Raw genomic sequence first — 21,388 nt, 5'->3', positions numbered from 1 at the left:
ATACGCTCGTAGACAGGACCGTTACGCACCCGTAGGTAGAACATATGCCAGTAGGTAGAACATACACCCATAGGCAGGACAATCGCTCGTAAGCAGAACATACACCCGTAGGCAAGACAGTGACCACCAGATACGCACAAAAACATTGAATATAATCTTTCCAACATAAGTACATATATCTTAAAACATCTTCATAGTATATAGTCATCCATCATATATACTACAAAGAGTGTAAAAACATGTTCATAAATAGTATATAGTCATTCATCATAAATACTACAAAGAGTTTAAAAACATGTTCATAAATAGTATATAGTCATCCATCATATATACTACAAAGAACATAAATTCGATAAAGTATGGTATTTCAAAATATTCTTCATAAAGCATGATAATCATAAAGCGTAAATCTAATTTACTCATAAAACGTTTCATAAAATGTAACCATTAAATCATACTTTTCATGTATGCATTTTTACTATTAAAACATGCATTTTAGAAAGGGTCCACTCACAGATACTTCATCGTTGAAGAGCTATGACGTAATCGTCGCTAATAATCGCACCTAAGCACATAAAGGGTCTAATTAATAAAACTCTATCATAACGATTGAATTTTGGAAATTGGACTTCATAAGCGGATTTAGGACGTCGAAATTAGTCTAGGAGGGGTCCCGACCGAAACCCGAAAAAAAGTCAACAAAGAGTCAATGTTGACAGGTCAACGATCAACGGTCAAATAGGTCGGGTCAAAGGCCGATCAACGGGCCAAGTCACGGTTTGGGGCTACTGGGCCGAAGGCCCAAGGTCTGGGTCCAAAGGGGTTTGGGGTTTAATGGGTTAATAGGTTTAGAGATTGGGCCTGGGTTTGGGTCGGGTTACAAGGCCCATGGGTTTGGGCCAACTTTGAATTGGGTTTGGTTAGCTTAGGACTAGGTTGGGTTACTTGGGTTAGCTTCCATGGCCCAATTCTTTGGGCCGACCTAGTGCTCCTGGGTTGGGTTTGACCCAGTTTCTGGCCGGGGTGTGCTTGTTTTAAGGAAGAGGAAAGTCGAAGCTTTCCAAGCTCCGTTCAACCCCAAAACATGACCAAAACAGGTCATACAATATACCAAAATGAAGCCCAAGGAACAAGGAAGAGATTCGTACTAATTTCAAGGCGTGTGGTGGCTGGAGTTGGCCTAAAAACGCCATAGAAGCCACGGGTACATGCCGAAAACTAAGTTTAGCTCGTCCGAGGTGATTTCTCGATGTTTCAACGCCCACAATACACATATATGATTAGAAGTGAAATATGGGAACCAAAAAGGAAATCTTTGGAGTGTTTTTCGAGACCTACCTATGTAGAGGGTAATGGAGACCCACTGGAGCTACTTCATGCATTTGTACCAATTCTTGGGGTGTCCAAATTCTGGAGTTGTCACACACAGAGGAGGGAGATGGACAAGAAAGGTGAGGGAGGTCCCAGAGAGAGTTAGTGTATGTGTGTAGGTGCTCGGGGGAAAAGAGAGCTGAGGGAGAGAGAGTGAAGGTGTGCACGGGAAGGGGAACAAATGAGGAGTTGGGCTGGGGGACAAAAACTAATGGTGGGCCCCACTTGGGCATACCAAAGAAGACCCAAAAATAATATTTTAAACAAATATCCCATAACCCAATTGAATTTACCACAATACCCATATGTTCCTAAATATCCGAGATGGGTTGTTATAGTTATGCATGAACTGACAATATTGATTAACAGAGAAGGCAATATCAGGCCTTGTAAAGGTTAAGTATTGCAAGGCTCCCATAATGCTTCGATACTGTTGTGGACTGTGATAAGGAGTGCCCTCAGTTTTAGATAACCTGTGATAAGCCAAACATGGTGTGGCACTAGGTTTTGAATCTTGCAAACCAACCTTTTTGAACAAGTCCTTTTTGTACTTAGTTTGGGAAACAAAGAGACCATGAGACTAATATGTTATCTGTATCCCCAAGAAATAGTGTAATTGACCCAAGTCCTTCATGTCAAACTCCTTAGTTAATGCTTAAACAACTTTATCAATCAACTGAGATAAACTGCCAGTTAGGATGATATCATCCACATATAAAATGAGAACAATAGTACCAAGATGAGTGTGTTGCACAAACAATGATGGGTCTGCAAGAGAAGCCTTAAATCCTAATCATGGTAAAAAGCTTGTAAATTTTTCATTTCAGGCTCGGGGAGCTTGTTTCAAACCATAAAGTGACTCCCTAAGTTTGAAAACATAATGAGAGGGATGAATTGAACTTTCAAAGCCTTGTGGTTGAGACATATACTGTCACGCCCCAAAAAGAGGCACGTAATAATGCCATGCTCTATTAGTAACTTAATACTATAGTGTTAAAATCTAACACTATAGCACTACATTCCTAATAGAACGTAAGGCTATTTGAGGGGAATAAAATAATTTATTTTTGAGCAGTACGGAAGCGGAAATCATATTGGTAAAACGAAGAATAAAAGGGTAACTGAATTTGGATAAAATTTTTACATAGGAAAAGAATTTCACAATCTACAACAAAACCAAAGAGTTTAAGGTAATTATCATACTAAACCAACTCTTTAGTACGATTTGAAAATGCAAAACGTTGAGTTTGGCTACAAAAATCCCTTCAAGACGATGAGGCTATGAACAACTGAGAAGTTGACAAGTAACAAACAACGCTAGTCCCGACTTTTGTCCAGTTCGTCTATTTATAGGTGCACCAGACCTGTAATAAAGTAATGGTAAGCATCACAAACGTTCATCATTCCCCCTCAGGGAATCCACCCCAGCTAGGTTTGAAAATAGTATACGACACTATATATATTATAGGAAAATGATTGATGAACAACAAAAGCTTTGTTTAGTTTTGAAAATAGGTTATATGCTCACACAATTTCCTTTAAAAAAAAAATAGGGATCCCAATAAATTGCTACATGCCTGATGACCAGTCTAATGACCAACTACCCGCTTACCTGGACCAACTCCGAACGAATATACTTATGGTAAGTTGTAGCGAGAGTGTCCCTTAATGCTCTACCCTTAGATGTCCTAGTACCTCTCCTAGAAAGGTAGCGATACTAATCCCTTTGTAGTATCCCCTCCGGAGGTTTAGGGGATCGAAACCCAAGGCGGTCGCTATGCCCCCTTCACTCTCAAGTCATCACTTTAATTTGTAGCATAAAACAACATGTATATCATGATATAAAACAAAACCATTTTTCCTTATGGTTCTATCACAACAAAATCTATGTAGCTTCCATAGGCATTCGTATATTTACATATACATACATGCACAAAATTCCATAACTAGGGTAAGTGAGGATTCTCCTACCTGGTCTCCAAGCCAAGCAAACAATATTCCTCACCAATACCTCGATTAAACGCAAGCACTATGAGTAATTGGAGTCCCTAGTTCAACAATTACAATATGCCACTATATGTCCATATATAATGACTAAACTTTATTCCCATAACAACAACTATATCCAATAGGGACCTTCACTTAACCAGAATAAAAATTATGTATTTGAACTTTTTATTATTTCAAATAGATCCCAAAATTTTTGATAATTGCACTTTGGACCCCAAACTTTTAGTAATTTACAAAATTACCCCAAAACTGAAACTATTTTTGTAGTTCAGTCCATGGTATGAAACCAGTGGCCTTGAGGTCTATTTTCCCAGAAATTCAACATATCTTTCAAGCCAAAACACAATCCATCAATAGTACAACTCACTTCTTCCATACAAACGTCCTTTAAGGACTAAATTTGATGAATTTCGAGTCAAACATCAATTTTTTTTCTAAATCTCATCCATATGAATCTTGTACAAAATCCCAAAAATCTGATCATATGTAAATCTTTACCTTAATGTCTGAGAAATCGTTGTCCAGTCATCAAATAGGCTTCAAAGCCCTCAAATTATGCAAGAACAAGCTTGAATCGAAGATTTAAGCCTAATTAGTCATAAACCCAATTTGAACGAATTATTCAAACCTAAATAATAATTCCTCAAAATTTACCTTAGAATGTTGTGCTCGATTCACTGAACATGTAGACGAAAACTGTTCCTCAATCGAAATTCTGGATTGAAAGTTACGAATTTCGAAAGATTAACAAAAAAAAATTCTTCTCTACAAAGGCTTAACATGCATGCTTCCATGTAACCATATATCTCACTACAGCGTCCAACCCATGCACTAGTTGGTAACCAAAACCAAAAGAATGAAGTCCCTATTTATAGGGAAATGGTTGCTCCAATTAGCTTGTCATTGGTTGACATAGAGGCAAAGAAAGTCTACATGCAAGTGGTGTCAATTGCATGATAAAAGCATTGACACCGCTCTTGCCACCTTCAGCTGCAAGGCTACTTACAAGCAGCTCAAATACTTGGTTTAAAATCACTGTAGATGCTCATAGAACTACTTAATGCCACGTCCAACCTGTAACTTCCAATAGTCATCCTTGTATGCCAATCCAAAGTTGACAACAAGGCTTCTTGATAATTCTTATAAATTAGCAGCATGGTGGAGCTTATCAATATATAACCATGAATAAGCTACTAGGTTCTCTTGCGGAAGGTGGCCGTCTAATTGATCTCCACGTGGCTAATTCCATCACTTGTAAGCTGCCTTGCGTCATCGACACATTGGTACAACATGAAATTATCTTAAAAATTCATTCAAGTTCCGAAAAGTAATCCGAAAGATGTTACAAACTCGTAATGACGTTCACCATCTTCTCAATAAATAAGCACAATATATTTTTTTTTTTCAAATATTTCTCTTCTTCAATAATAAGTTCTTGGGATCTTACATATACACCACTTCATGCAGATCACCATGAAGAAATGCATTCTTCACATCCATTTGCCTTAAGGACCATTTAAACTAAGATGCTAATGCCAAAATTAACCTAACTGTGGTAGGTTTCACTACAGGACTAAAAGTCTCATTGTAATCAACTCGCTCCTCTTGGTTATAGTCTTTTGCAATTAGCTTGCTTTCTATCTTGCCACTGAACCATCATGATTGGTTTTGATACGATAGACCCACTTACAGCGTACTAAGTTTTTGTTAGATGCAATGGAACTATAGACCAAGTATTTTGAGATTTCAAGGCAGTGATCTTATCTTCCATAGCAGCAATCCATTCTGGTATTTTACTAGTAGACTTAAAAGTTGCAGGTTTTGAAACTTGTGTAGATGACTTAACTGTAGCTGAGAACACCTTCTTCTTGGATATGCTACTTTTAGATCGAGTTTGCATAGGGTGCAAACTCACCGAGGGTATGAGAAGGACAACTGACAGATTTTCAAGTTGAAAATTAAGATCAACAGGGATTGGGGACTGTGTAGTATCTGCAATTGATGAAGCAAATGATGAATGATGAGGGAGAGATTCCATAGATCCCAAAGTATTAACAAGTATGGACATGGAACACTCTAAGGCATTAGTGGTAGTAGCAGTTGAAATGATATTGTTATGTGAATTGACTAGTGAAGAAGGAATTGTTGGTTGTAATTGTGATGATGTGTATGTAGTGAGTGGTGATGCATGGTTGGAGGTAATGATGGATGAATAAGGAAAGTTTGTCTCATCAAACAAAACATGTCTTAAGACATATATTTTGTTTATAAGAGACAAAGATAACCTTTATACTGGCATGCATAGCCTATGAATATGCATTGTGAGGTTTTAGGTTGCAACTTACTAGAGTTCAACTATTTTAAAAGTGGGAAACAAGCATAGCCAAAGACTTTAAGATGAGATATAGAGGGTGGGGTTCCAAACAAGCATTGAAAGGGAGATGACATATGAAGAGTTTGACATACCATTCTATTTATGAGATAAACAAAAATGACACAAGCATGAAACCAAAATTTAGGTGGTAACTTTGCTGTTTGAAGTAGAGTAATGGCTGTTTCAAGTATGTGTCTATGCTTCCTTTCAGCTAGACCGTTTTGTTTAGGGGCATATGGACTTGACTTCTGATGAATTATACATTTTTTAGTAGGTATTGTTTGAATTTGTGATTGGAGTATTCACCCCCACCATCACTTTGAAATACTTTCACATTTGTAGAAAATTGAGTAACCAAAAAACTGTGAAAGTTGACAAATACACCAAAAACTTCAGTTTTATTTACTAAAGGGAAAATCAAGTAAACTTGGTACATTCATCCACAAAACTTACATAGAATCTATAACCTTCAATGGAAACAATGGATGAAGGACCTCAAACATCACTATATATGATCTCTAGAGGTTGTAACACAAATGGAAGCTTGGCAAACTTGCCTTCCAAAAAAGATTTACAAATTGAAGACACATGATCTAAAGATGTAGGAATGTTGGATTGTTTTAACATTGCAGAAGTAACAATGTTGGAAGGATGTCCTTGTCTTTGGTGCCCCAAATTTATTTTGACTTGACTGCCAAGATAACATGTTTGTTGCTGAAAGGATGCATTGTATTTTTGTGCTTGAGTGATGAGATGCTATGGAATGTGAAAGGGTATAGGATAGAGACCTTCTCTACACAGTCCCTGAAGGAGGATTTTCCTTGTGATCTTGTCCTGGATCCAGAAACAAAACTCATCACAAATGAATCGACATTTGTTATCTTTACATAGTCGATATATAAATAACAAATGTTGTGATAATATTTTCTTTAACTCGAAAGCATACTTAGGATTATGAAGAGTAGTATAGCCTGTATTAGAGATTGGCAAACCTGAGCCACTTGTAGTTGTTACTGTATCATTGCGAGAAAATGGTGTTGCTAGATTAAGATTGGAGAGATCCGAGGTTATATGAGAAGTAGCCCTAGTATCAACAACCCAGAATTGTTCTTGTGGTGCAGAAAGAGAAAATGTAATGTGCATTGCAGAAAGATTGGAAGATGGTGATCTGCCTTGATAAGTGAAGTTTCCCCTTTGATAACATTGAACTGCAGTGTGCCCAAACTTCCAGCAAATTTGGCATTGAACTTTGGATGGTGTTGAAGTTGTAGAAGAATGTCTCTGAAAACAATCTACATCAATGTGACCCTTTTTGTTGTATATTTGACATGTAGGAACTTCATAACCATACTCGGGACAAGTGGAAACATGAGGTTTGGTAGTTCCAAGAATTCTAGTACTTGGATTAGAAGATCTTGCATTATACCTTGAATTGGAGTGAAAATTGATCCTGCCCTTACCTCTTCCTTGAAAACCATTCGAAATATAGCCTCCATTGTAGTTAGAGGAATGATTATTGTAGCCACCATTAGTTGAACCACCACTATAAGCCTGTGACTGTGAGGAACCACTAGAAGGCCCTTCTCCTAACATAAGAGCTTTGCCTTTGCCTGATGTTTCTTGTGCAACCATTGCAGTAACAAAAGACTCAGAAACTGAATGTTGCTTAGTAGTTGCTTCCTCAGCCAACAATTGGGATCGAAACTCCTTAAGAGTGATCACATTTTCCTTGCCTCTTATAACTGTCCTGAAGGTATTATATTCAGAAGGCAAACCTTTCAATGCCAATTTCACAATATCATCATCTTCAAATGTTACACCAGCTGCAGAAAGATGATCCCTCACATCTTTAATTCGTTGCAAATATGTTGAAACTGAATCTGTTCCCTTCTTAATGTTTTGCAACTTAGTTTTTAACTGAAAAATACAGCATGCAGTAATGATCTTGAGAAGATTGCGGTGCCTTATACTTCTTAAAGTTTTGCATTCATCAATGAAACTCCTGGAAGCTCCTTCTTGTTGAAGGTTTAACACCTTAACAGCTACTACCGCCATCACTAGAAAGTACTCCTTTGTATATGGAACCAAAACTTCCCGAACCAATGAGATTTTCCTTTGAAAACCCGTTGGTTGATTCAAAGAGTTGTAAATAAGAGACACCTGATTTCGAGTCCTCATCGGTGCGTGAAGTTAAAGGTCAACTTCTTGACTGTTCACCTTTGCACAAGCAGCAATGAAACATGAGAGTAATTATTAATGCAAGTGCGCAAGTTAGAGGGATTATTACTTTTGGGGAAAGTAGTCCTCGAGATGATTTAGATTTTTTGCTGGTGCATACAGGTAGAAGTAATTCTCGGATGCCACCACAGAGCTTATTATTTCTAAGAATCGAGAAACCACTCGCATTTGAAAATATCCCTTCCGAGGGCAATTCATCCTAAAATTCATTATGTGAAACATTGAGTTGCTGTAGAGATCCAAGCTTACCCAAAAAGTCAGGAATCTGGCCAGATAAATTATTGCATGAAATATCAAGTTCTTCCAAGCCTCTTAACTTGGTCAGAGATTGAGGAATTGTTCTTTCAAATTCGTTACCTTCCAAATATGGACGCACCAAACTAGCACAGCTGCCAAGGGTTCTGGGGATTTCACCTGATAACTTGTTTCCTGATACATCTAGCTCCGAGAGATGTACCAACTCGCCCACTTCAGATGGTAGAGAACGAGTCAAAGAACTGTTTGATATGGACAAAGAAATTGAAAGGGATGAAAGCTCGATAACCTCTTTAGGTATGGTGCCACTTAGCTGATTACTAGAAAGGTTAAGCATCAACAAGTTTTGGCAGCTCCCAAGACTTGGAGGTATGCTTCCCTCAAACCTATTCCCCTCCATGAAGAGCCTTGTGACCGAAGTCAAGTTGCCTAGCGTCGATGGGATTGTCCCGGAAAATTGGTTAAGATATAAATACATCCCCTGCAACTTCTGAAGCTTTCCGATCGCATCAGGGACAGTACCACCAAGAGAGTTTTGTTCCATTCCTAGACTGGTCAAGTTTACAAGATTCACAATGCCGAAAGGGATGCTTCCATGTATTAAATTCCCACCCATTGTAAAAATTCTCAGTTTCGTCGAAAGGTTGGCTATGGATTCTGGCAATTCTCCTCCAAAACGATTACGACTAAAACTCAACACCTCAAGATTAGTACAATTCGCCAGGAAACTGAGAGAATTCAGGTCACCTGTTTTCCCACTTCCAAGCCTATTGTCGTCAAAGTTTAGTCTCAACAAGCTTCTCAAACTTCCAAAATTTTCAGCAGGGAGTTTTCCCGTGAGGCCATTTTCGGCAAAATCAAGAAATAGAAGTTTAGAAGCATTTGACAACGAAACAGGAATACTTCCGGTGAATTTGTTGATACCGCCAGCAAATATCTCAAGATTAGGATGAGTGGTCCCCACATTCTGTGGGAGCTCTCCATGCAGCTGGTTCTGAGTAACTGTAATATAGTATATCAACGATATATTATAGATTGAAGAAGGAACCGTACCGGAAAGTTTGTTTGATGGAATTATGAATCTTCCCAAGCTTGTCAACCGCCCGAGAGCATTTGGTATGCTTCCTTAAAATTGTTGTAAGCAAGAGAGATTGCGTACCGGGAAGAAAAGTTTCCTATCCAATCCGGAATTGCTCCAATGAGATTGTTGTCATCAACCCAAAAATGAGTTAAATTCAACAACGAACTGAGTTGGTCCGGAATTGACCCAATAAGCTTATTTGCACCAACATCAAACATTCTCAGCTGCGTGCAGCGAGATATATTAGTTGGAATTTTCCCGCCCAAGGAATTCGAAGACAGGTTGAGGTATTTCAGGCTTGCTAGACGTCCCATTCTTGAGGAATTTCACCATAAAAATTGTTGTCTATGAAGTTGATTCCAGTAAGATAAGTAAGGTTTCCGATAGAAGGTGGTATGGAGCCTACCAGTTTTTGAGCTTCCAAGTTCAAGATCACGACTCTTTTGTTTGAAACGTTGCATGTAACGCCAATCCAACTGCACAAATCTGTCGGATCATTCCACGAGTTCATGATATGGAGAGGATCATTTGTTATTCTTCTCTTCAAGTCCAGCAGAGCGAGGCGGTCAGATTCGTTTCCAAAGACGAATTCCGGGCACGTGATCATGCATAAGAGAAAGAACCCGGGAAGGAATTTAAACAGAAGTTTCATGCAGCAAGTATACGAAAGCTCCATTTTGTTGCAAATCTGATTACAGATTTCATTTTGCTTTTTTTTAATTGTGATTTTGTTGAATGCAGTGTTCGAAAAGAGGACTCTGATTCTTCATTATTGGGTTAATATTGTAGTGGATTTGTATTCATTCAGTGAGGAGATGCGATTACGAGACATAGCCTCACTGTCAAAGAGGTATAGGAAGACTTGGGAAAAAATTCTAAAAAAAAGACTTGGACTACTTGAATCTAAGGGGAAACATGGCACAAAACAGCAGCCAAGATTCATATATATATAGTTGATCTCACTTAGTGGGATAAGACTTTGTTGTTATTTTATTTGTTTCCTATCAGCAGCCCCATCAACTGGAGAAATTCTTAAATGCGGATATCCAAACAACGCGGCCGTAATCCGACTGCCCTCCGAAACATCCCCACTTGTATCTTGATCCCATCCCTTTGTGCTTGGTTACTTTTGGTGTCCTGGACGGCCGTCTGTACCCAAGCATCACTCCATTGATCACTAGGGCCAGATTGTTAATTTCACTATATGGAGATTAGAGTTGTTAATTGGAAATGGGGAAGCACGCCAAAGATCGATTAAGACGAGTTTGGAAATATTAAGGCCTAATCTGAGTTTTGGACCGGGAACCTCTCCTAAGCTAAGGATGAGGATCTTCCTGATCAAGGAGTGTGGGCCGTTGGATTTTCATCCAACGGTTATAATTATTATAATTCTAAAGAGACCTCCTGTTTGTAGCCGTTGGATTTTCATCTAACGACTCACACTCTTTGATCAGTAGGATCCTCATCCTTAGCTCAGGAGAGGATCCTAGTCCGTTTAGTTTTGCATCACAAACTTATTTTATATTATCATCTACTGTATTTGTTTGAAGAAGCGTTAGAATGATAAGGCGCTTTACTATGTGGACCAGTTTATTTAGGGTTTGAGTTGACATCAGCCTGTCTCAAATAATTAACATGGCCAAGATATTTGCAGCTCATAAGAGGCTACCATTTTGCTAACAGTTTTATAATTTCTGTACACAGAATAGATCTTACATCTAAGCGCATTGTCAGCTAATACTGGGAGGAGTCTTTTCACATTCAGCTTGCAAAATTGAATCAAATAAATTCACAAAACCTTTGTCTTACTATCATATTAATCCAGATTCTGGCATACACCTGGATATCTATATATATATATATATACACACACACACACATACATATATATATTTCCGTTTTCATGCAGGGTTTTTGAAATAAAGGTAAAGTTTTTGCATCAGTATACAATCTCCTCGAGCTAAATTCTTATTTTTGAAAAGGATTAAATACAAGGCAATTACACATTAAGATGCTAAAAACTACAAGATAGTCCATGCCTTTTTTGTTTGGGTTTGTAATAAATGTCCACCCACTATTAACCAAAATTTATATATTTAACGCAATTATTTGGCTAGTACTGAGGGTGACATGTTAAAGGTGTCGATAGGAAGAGTATCAATTATCTAATATATAATATTATAATAATTGTCTTGGAAAAATAAATTAGGCGCTCTCTATGTTATCGTAAGCTTCTTTTCATTTGGCAGTTGTTTTTGTTCTTTATATAATTGAAACCCTTCCTAGCTATCAATTTAAGCTCTCATATATTGTCAATAGGTTAATATATATATATATGTATATAAACTCTCAATATTAAAAACGGAGAAGAGCTTGGCTCCTTAAGGTTGAGGAGGAGGTCCTCCTCAAAATACTTAAGTTTAGTCAATCAATTGTAGTAAAAGAACGGTTCGTAATGCATTTACCAAATCTATCCATATATTTTTATACAATTCAATTACTCAACAATTTTAGTTTTAATTTTTTTTTTTTGTGGAGTTGATGTTTACAGAGTGACGTATATATAATATGAACCGTTCTTATCATAAGCACGATATTCTTTGAATACACAACGAAGTACTTTAAGGAGAAATTTCTCCTCAATCTAAGGAGCCAAGTGTTTTTCTTAATAAGGACCATTTCTGGTTTGTTCAACTTTTCCACATCTGATAGTTCAGTTATTTGGTCATATTAAACAATAATTAGGGAGTTATGTCTTATTATTAGTGATCATGTTGTATACACAAAATAGATGTTTCTACTGAAATTGACTTTTGGTTATTTACTAGTTTGTTATTCAGTTATATTTTAAATAAATAATATTATCTATACTAAAGGGGATAAGAGGTGGGCCCTTAACCTCACAATAGACTAGCTATTGAGAATGAGTCTCACATTGATGAGATGATTGACCTTGCATAGACTTATAAGAGGTTGGATTACTTCTCATATTGTCAATTGGTTTTAAAGTAGAACCACAACTTTCTTTACTAGCAACAATGTTGTTCAAATTCACTTTGGTGAAAATCGAGCATAAATCCTCTCACTTACAATCGCTTACATGTGAGTGGACGGTTCTCAGCATAATAATCAAAACTGGGGAGCCGTTCCCGCACTTAAGTTTTGACGAGCTTCCTGATCACTACATATCGCAATGCAACCTTGGAATTTTCCTGACCATGCTGGTTTCCTACGTTCTAGCAATGTGTTTTTTTGGGGCCTTCCAAGACCCCATCCTATCTGGTTTATACCTTTTCTTATACAGTATTTATGTATCATGAATGGAAGAAAATAATTTCATTAATAAGGACATTTTATCTGCCATATAACATAAAATTTTAAGATTGAATAACGTGAATCAGCCAAGTAATAGCCGAATAATTGCATAAGGATTAATTTAATGCCCAATGCAAAAAGAAGTCACAAGTTGCATGCAGAGACGCAACCCCTTGAATCGAATCATATACGTATTTTTCTGATGGCACTACATAATTGTAATTAGAGGCGAGGACGTACGTTGCTTAAAAATAAGACTTGAATAATTTTGCTGCATGTTCCAAAAGTCGGATGCGACCTCTCTTGATCGATAAATTAAAAGAACAACTAATGAAAATAATTTGAAAATTTTGAATTTTAATTAAAATAACAAAAATGTGTTGTAAGTGAATAGTGTCAGAAGTGATTTTTTAAAGTAAAAATATCATTTTCGTTAAAAGTGAACAATATCATAAGTATTACGTTAAAACTTCCTAAATTAAATGAAAAAATATATATACTGCACTAATTAGCGAGAAAATCACAATAGTTGACAAATAGGTCTGCGTGGATCATATTAATTAGCTAACAAACTATATTGTAATTATGTGCACACGTTATTTATTGTAGTTTTGATATCAGTAATAGTAAAAAGCCCTTCAACATACTTTCTCATTCGGAAAATGGTAGACAAAAAAAATCATATATGATTTACAATGAGTTGTGATTTACCTAATAATTGAAACATCAGTCACCATCTTAAAAATAGTATTGTTAAACATTATTCTTATGTGCACTTGTATTTATAAGCAACAGAGTGCGATGCGCGTAAGAAAAATCTAGTGTATTCACCGAGGTGTGATTTACAATGAGTTGTGATTTTCTGTTTTTATTTTAATAGAAACAGAGTGCGATGCGCGTAAGAAAAAATTTAGTTTATTTATTGAGGTATTTCGTTGAACATTTGGTGGGTTTGTTGTCGTCAACCAAACCATGTTATGCACATGTTAACAAATATCAATATATGTCGAAGCAACCTAATGAATGTTATCGAGAGAATTTGCCGAGTGCTCTCGACTCAACTTATCAAGTGCTATTGAGATATACCTAGCATATATTATATCAAATACTTGGTGAGCACAAAGAGGACCATACCAAACATTCAAAGAATCCTCAAAAGACCTTCACACGTATATTTTCCCAGACTCAGGACCACGCTGGTCCCCATATACATCCGCCACCTAACTATTGTATTATGTGTCACGTGATGAGAAATGTAAATCAAAATAGTATTATTCTTAATTGTATGTAAGAATTTCTTTACACCTCGAAATGGATTTGATCGTATCATGTCTACAAGAGATGCTGTATAACACGAAAGGAAAACTTTACTGGCATGTTTCGTTTTTTGTAACTAAGAAAAAATATTTCGGATTGTGTGTAAGAATTTCTACACAAAAGATTTCATTGTGGATGAAGAAAATTTATGTCTGTCTGCCAGGAATAAATAATTTCTCAATCCCAATATAAAAGGGTGGCAACAAAAGAATAAGGAATGAGACACAAGACAATTGTATAAATCCATTGTTTTATAAACCGTATGCAATATATCCCCCTCTCTAGGTCTACAGAAAAAATGGACGTATAAGGAGGGAAATACACCAAGAACATGGCTAAGTTAAATAATCCAATAATTTTGGTTACCCCGTTTTCTAAGGTAAACAATTTAATTTCAAGGAATGGTCTTCCTTTGTGCTTTGATGAAATTACAATTTTAATTCTAATGTATGGGTTGGTCACAAATACCATGGTAGGTCTTGCTATCTTTGTAACTCATTGAAAAATAAAGCAATGGGGCAATTGCCTAATCAATAAATAATCGCAAAACATGTTTCCATCACCATCTTTTAATTATTGATAATCTCATCTCATGGACCCTCAATATTTATTATTCATTTTAGGAGATACAAATATCCTTTCACAAGTCATAATGAGCCACATATAATTTGTTTAGACGATAATTATACATAGACATACCAAATTAACTCATTTTTTGACACATTGTCTAATAGACACAGATCTTACTGTTGTTTGTGGAATTTATTTATATTGGAGTGTGTCAATTATGTATGTCTAAATATCACTCACTGTAGTCACTTAGTACTACGGTCTAGTAGTATATATTCTTCTTCACTTGTAAGTGAGAGGTCTTAGGTTCGGTTTTCGTCAAATGTGAATTTGAACTACATTATTGCTAGTCCATTGTGAGGCTAAACCTACCTCCCCTTAGTGTAGATAATATCGTTTGTTAAAAAAAAAAATATCACTCACTCTATATATATATATATATAAACCTCGCATGTAACTCAAACATTTGACCTGCTTCTCCACTATATGTGTAGAATTGTGACCAAGAAGAAATGGCTTCATCTGACTAAGCGAAAGGAGATAGTTGGAATCTGTGAGTTTTAGAAAATGAGCAACGTTAAAACCGGAGAGAGGGGTCCAGCGAGAGTAGAGGATGAAGACTTGAAGAGGCTTGCGTAGTCAAGGGGAATAGGGAATAGGTTGCACGGCAAAAAGCAAAAGTTTGGAGAAAATTGACCGAGGGGGACGGCAAAAGGTTGAAGAAAGGGGAAGGAGACTAGGGTTTAACTAGTAAAGGGAACCTAAAGCTAGTGATACTATGCAGAATTGTAATTCCTTGATTTCATTGGTGATGCAATATTACAAATATATACTAGTCAATTGACTTGAGAGGGAATCCACCTAGAGTAGAGGATGAAGACTTGAAGAGGCTTGCGTAGTCAAGGGGAATAGGGAGTAGGTGGCACGGCAAAAAGCAAAAATTTGGAGAAAATTGACCTAAGGGGGACGGCAAAAGGTAGAAGAAAGGGGAAGAAGACTAGGGCTTTACTAGGAAAAGGGAACCTAAGCTAGTAATACTATGTCGAATTGTAATTCCTTGATGTCATCGTAACGCAATATTACAAATATATATTAGTCAATTGACTTGAGATACAAGTAATCCTAAATTCACGGGGATTTACAATACATAGCCCAACAGAATCCTGAACGGATTCTCCTACACTAACAATATATCAACCTCACATACATGTGAATGAAATTTGAGATATCTTCCACCTAAATAAAACAAAGTATTGATAGACTAAGGGCTGGTTTGGTATTGCTGTGCTATGAGAATAAGCTCATTTTTGTTGTGCTATGAGAATAAGCTCATTTTTGCTGTTTCACGTTTTTAGCTTTTTTTTCACCCAAAACTGTGAAAATAAGTTGTTTTTAAGTGTTTACCAAACACCTTTTTGAGCTCAACTTTTTTTAATACCCAGTTTGTATAAAAGCAACTCAGTACCAGATTAGTACTAACTAATCATTTACGATGCCAATTATGTATCAAGGTATCCACACAATGCTGAGAGCATAGTTTTAGAGGCAGCTACATTTGACTTTTACTAAAAAGTCAAATTATTGAATGTTCAAACTCAAACATTGAACTATATAAAGCCTGCAACCAACATTTCTTTTGTATAAGCGTGTCTGTCGTCATACTTTGGTCTATTCGCCATGAAAGTTCCTCTCGAGCTATATCTCTTCAACTTCACTTCTTTCCCTACGCTGCCGCTCCTCTGACAATGACCATGACTCGAATCGACAGCCGCCGCCTTAGCCTTGCCAAATTTCCCATCTTCTGTACTCATTTAATTGTTGCAATCATCGTCCTCGTCTATGCCGATAGTATTATCTATGGTGACTCGGAACAGTCAGTGGCGTCAAAGAACGAGGCGATTTCTCCGTTGCTGCAGAGTTATCATCATAATTCTGCAGGCGGATTGATCAAGTCTGATGTAAGTCACTTAGTTCTGCGTTCCATGCAGGAGGAGACCATTGAAGTTGGTAGAGAAAACACAAGGCCTCTTGTTCCTCCTTTAAATGTCACAGAAGAAGAAAGAATTGCTTGGTTCCGAAGCATGCTGTCGGAATTTCACATTTTCAAGTCAGACAAGTCTGCAAAGCAATTCCATGGCCGTGTTCTGGAATTCTTTAACAAGGAGTGTGAGGGTCAGTTCTTTATGACATGGATTTCGCCGGCGAGGTCTTTTGGGAGCAGAGAGTTCTTGACAATGGAGAGTCTCTTCAAAGCCCACCCTCGCGGATGTTTGATGATTCTATCGAGAACTATGGACTCCAAGTGCGGTTACAGAATTCTGAAACCGCTGAAGGATAGCGGGTTCAAAGTTCATGCTGTGACACCTGACTTGTCATTTCTGTTGAAAAACACGCCGGCAGAATCCTGGTTTGCTGAGATGAAGAGAGGCAAGAGAGACCCTGGTGAGATTCCATTAGCCCAGAACCTGTCTAATTTGATAAGACTCGCAGTTCTGTATAAGTATGGAGGTGTTTATTTAGACACAGACTTCATCGTCTTGAAATCGTTCTTCGGATTGAGAAACTCGATCGGTGCACAAAGTGTGGATGTGGTTTCGAAGAACTGGACCAGATTAAACAATGCAGTTCTGATCTTTGATATGAATCATCACCTTCTGTACAAATTCATGGAGGAATTTGCCCTCACTTTTGATGGGAATAAATGGGGGCATAATGGTCCCTACCTTGTTTCCAGAGTGGTCCTGAGGGTGCAAAACCGACCCGGTTATAACTTCACGATTCTACCCCCTCTCGCCTTTTACCCCGTCGATTGGAGTAGGATCGGAGGATTGTTTAAGAAGCCAGGAAGTCCGGCTCATTCTCGATGGATAAGAGAAAAGCTGCTTCAGCTTAACGGGGAGACTTACGGAGTACACCTATGGAACAAGCAAAGCAGCAGAGAAGTAGTTGAAGAAGGAAGCATTATGCAGAGATTAATCTCCGATCGCTGTATCATTTGCAACGACATATACAGTTCTTCAAGAATTTTAATCAAATAAATGGTGAAGCATCTCCAATCTGCGACAAAGTGGCAGACCGGAAATTAGTCTTTCGGTTTTTTCGTTCATTTTTTTTTCCGATCACACAAACTTCGTTTTTTATTTCGAGTTTTTAGCCCCACTATAATTAAGATCATTGTTTGAATATAATTTGTAAATCTCAGATTCTGTAAACAAGTTAAGAAGTTCCCAGTTTCAATATGTTAATCGAAGTTAACCTTTTCATTTATATATAAATATATGTGGTTTGTATTACAAGTATGCAGCTAATATCAACATTTTCTTCTACTAAAAGCGATCGTAAGCCGCCTTAATCTCAATCTAAATCTAAATCCTTTGCATCTCCATAATCCAAATCCTGGCAATCTTCTAAACGACTTTGTCCTAGACAATCTGCGGGCGCCGATTCTTACATCTCTATCCCGAAAGCCATAATCTCCACCCAAGAAGCTACCATCTTAAGCAAATTTATCCTGTCCATCATCAATCCTAGAACCCTCTATTGGTCTAAGCTGTTTGATGGATTCCCAGGGGTCACGGGTTTCGTTCTCATCGTCTGTATCACTGCCCATAGAAGGATAGGCTTAACTATCGAGGATCCACTGAAATCCTCGAAATGGTTCCCCAAAGTCGGATGCTCCATGTCAAACAATATCCTCAAAGATGTGTTTCCTACTTTCATCAAACCTAACAAACTGCTACTTCTTCGAGCTGAAGAAAATGACGACCAGGAAGCAGAAGAGGAAGACAAGGAAGACAAAGAAGATGAAGACTGATGAAGCGACTTCTGATACTCTATAATCTGCCTTATCCTCTCCTTCTGAGCTTCTGGATCAGCAAAAAACCCGATCTCATCATCATCCTTCTCTTCGGTTATTTCCGACAAACTCATCCTAATCCTAAAGATCCAGGGTACTAGGATTGTACAAAAGGAACAGACAAGGTGCAGATTTATGAAGAAGAAGCAGAATAGGGCAGGAAAACACCAACAGATGGGACTAAGCCGGCGATGAACTCCCTTATAAACTATAAAGAATGTCGAAAGCCGGCGATATGAAAACATTTGTTTTTCCTTCCATATCTTTCCAAGAAGATTTTGTGTCCAAAAAGACAAGACAGTAACACAAACAAGTGAAACAGAACTACCCAAGCATATCTGGGTAATTGTCCTCCCAAACTATAAGGAAAACTACAAATTAATTAATTAATTAATGGAAATTGAAATTTAAAGCTTTGACTCATTAATTTCAAGCAAGAACAAGAAAAGTATTTGATCAAAATCCTCATAACATAAACTCAAGATACATAACTTACAATTAAAAAACAGAAATTAAACAAATTGGAGGATCCATTAATTAACTAAGACAAGGACTCATCAATTTCAACTTTGACAATCGTATCGTCCTCAAACTTATCTTTCTTTGGGGGCGCCGCCGGCACCGGAACCCTAGGTGGTCCTCTGCCCTTGTTCTTGTTCCGCGGCCGCGCCTACAGTTCAATGTTCGATCTTTCTCAGAAAATTTTCAAACTTTAAAAGAACAAAATCACCACTTCAATGAAATTCATGAGCTTTTTTATGTGAAACGGTGAAAATTTCGAAATTTGACTTACATTTCCAAAAGAGTGATTGAAGCGCTTTCCCCTTTCGGTTTTCTTATCGCCTCTGCCGCAGTATACTGCAGAAGCACAAAACAAAATTAGCGCAAGTTACACAGAGAGAAAGAGGATTTGGAATTTGCGTATACCTGAAGGAACTGGCGGAGAAGAAGCTGTGGAGAGCGAGAGCGAAGCAGTGGAGGAGGGGAGAGAAATGGCAAGGGTTTCGGAGCGAGAGAACGAAATGCGGGAGTTGAAAGCAAGCGACTGAGAGGGGGCTGGGGGAGCTCCGAGTATCAGTGACGCCATGGCCGGAGCTTGAGGAGGAGAAGCAGATAAGGCTTTCGAGGGAAACTGTGGCTGTGTTAGAGACCGTTGGGTTGAATATCGCTTCTATTTTGTCAGCGTTTTGTAGTTTTGCGTGCCCAAGATTAGGTTGTGCCTTTGGTTCTTTAGGTGTACTTGATGGGTAATTCTTTGTAGTCTCTGCCTACAGATACACTGGAATTAGAGATGGTCAAATATCCATTGATTATGGATAATCGCGATTATCCGTCCATTTAAATTAAACGATTACGGTTATGGGTAATCGTTTAGATAAATAAACGGTTATGGATATAACCGTTTACCTGCGAAATTTAAATAATCGGTTATGGGTATTAACCGCGGTTATAAACGGGTAACCGTTTACCCATTTATTTTATATATGTAAAACTAACACAAACCATGTTCTTGATCCAATAATACTTAGCACCCCATAAATTAGCAAGGAATTCATCAGTCATTCTTTCAATAACACTGCTACAGGAATAATGATTCTCATCATCAAATAATTCACCATATTAATTTAAATTCTTTGCGAGTAACTGTGAAATTGACAGAAATGTCTTCTAAACAATTTTTATAACCCAATAATAGTTAGCAAATATTATATTTAGAGAGATTATATTCACACACCCCAAATTACTTCTCTCACATCTTTTTAATTTTTTAATATTTTCTACACACCACTAACACTTGATAGAAAAATATTAAAAATATTAAAAAATTAAAAGGGTGTGGGAGAAGTAATTTGGGGTGTGTGAATATAATCTCTCTATATTTACCTTCATTGGTAACAATTAAAAATATCGTCTGCAAACTATTATTTCAATTATTGGAATGATATAAGAACTTAAAAAATTAAAATACGGAAATGTATGATGAATGTACTTATAACGGTGTTTAATTGTCAAAAAAAAAAAGAAAATTATGACAATTTTTTTTTAATTTTCAAGTTGTTAAAAAACATGTAGACGGGTGAAAAATGGGTAATGGTTAAAAAAAATGATAAACGGGTTAAAAATGGTAAATGAGTAAACGGGTATTAAACGGTTATAGTTAAATGAGTATGCGGTTATGGGTATGGCTAACCGTTTATAAACAGTTATGGGTATGAGTATAACCGTTTAGGCAATTACCCAATGGGTAAACGGTTATACGAGTATGAGCATAAACGGTTATGGGCAAAATAACCGCGGTTACCCGCCCGCCATAACTATTGCCCATCCCTAACTGGAATATAGGGATGGGCATGAGCCGAACCGGGCCCAAAATTGAAAAGATTGGACTGCATCCTTTTGAAAATAAAATGGAGAGAGCCAGGCTAGGTTATAGAAATTTAATATAAGAATCGAATCTAACCTGACCTCTGTGTGTGAAAGACTACGGGTCCTACAAGTCCATCGGTCCAGTTTTATTTATTTTTGTTAGAACAAGAACCATAGTTTTTTTTGTTCTTAAAAAATAGGCTCTTACATCTCATAATCTTCGGATAAAAATCCACTTATGTATAAACATTCAACAAATACTCAAAATTTTAATAAATTGCTACATTAGAAAATATATGACCTACTAGTATAAGTTCATTACGATTTATGCCAGAACTTCCATAATTGTTCACACATTCACTATTAGCCAACCATTACTTTGATTTGACAGGGTCTAGGTACATTATTCGTTATATATATATATATATATATATAATTTGAAACAAATTACGATATTCATTGATTGAGAACAGAACACATATAACTTTTTTTTAATACATACGATATCATCCATATTAAGATGTAAGGAGTCGGCTAAACTTCACAATGTGCTAACCATAATAATTTGGTTCGAATTCGCATTTGGTGAGAATCGAACATAAAACCTTTTATTTACAAAGTTACAAGTGAATAA

The 21,388-nt window shown here is 37.1% G+C and overlaps 3 protein-coding genes across 3 annotated transcripts; 1 reads left to right on the top strand and 2 right to left on the bottom strand.

Moving 5' to 3' along the window:
• Positions 1-8,192: 8,192 nt before the first annotated feature.
• Positions 8,193-9,643, bottom strand: LOC126618214 (putative receptor-like protein kinase At3g47110). The gene is made up of 2 exons (XM_050286280.1): positions 9,349-9,643; positions 8,193-9,250 (listed from the first exon to the last, which is right to left on the bottom strand). The coding sequence occupies exons 1-2, from the start codon at positions 9,641-9,643 to the stop codon at positions 8,193-8,195; spliced, it is 1,353 nt and encodes a 450-aa protein (XP_050142237.1).
• Positions 9,644-16,220: 6,577 nt separating this feature from the next.
• On the top strand, positions 16,221-17,827 carry LOC126617611 (uncharacterized). The gene has a single exon (XM_050285631.1). It carries the CDS (start codon positions 16,277-16,279, stop codon positions 17,567-17,569), a length of 1,293 nt encoding a protein of 430 aa, XP_050141588.1. The 5' UTR covers positions 16,221-16,276; the 3' UTR covers positions 17,570-17,827.
• Positions 17,828-18,787: 960 nt separating this feature from the next.
• Positions 18,788-19,610, bottom strand: LOC126617612 (30S ribosomal protein S31, chloroplastic-like). Its single transcript, XM_050285632.1, has 3 exons — positions 19,315-19,610; positions 19,181-19,245; positions 18,788-19,057 (listed from the first exon to the last, which is right to left on the bottom strand). The coding sequence occupies exons 1-3, from the start codon at positions 19,472-19,474 to the stop codon at positions 18,929-18,931; spliced, it is 354 nt and encodes a 117-aa protein (XP_050141589.1). The 5' UTR covers positions 19,475-19,610; the 3' UTR covers positions 18,788-18,928.
• Between the last annotated feature and the right edge of the window lie 1,778 nt (positions 19,611-21,388).

Source organism: Malus sylvestris, chromosome 4 (assembly GCF_916048215.2).
Source record: "Malus sylvestris chromosome 4, drMalSylv7.2, whole genome shotgun sequence".
NCBI classification, from domain to species: Eukaryota; Viridiplantae; Streptophyta; class Magnoliopsida; order Rosales; family Rosaceae; genus Malus; species Malus sylvestris.
The sequence above is the reverse complement of the archived record's forward strand: the minus strand, read 5'-3'. Positions and strand labels throughout refer to the sequence as shown.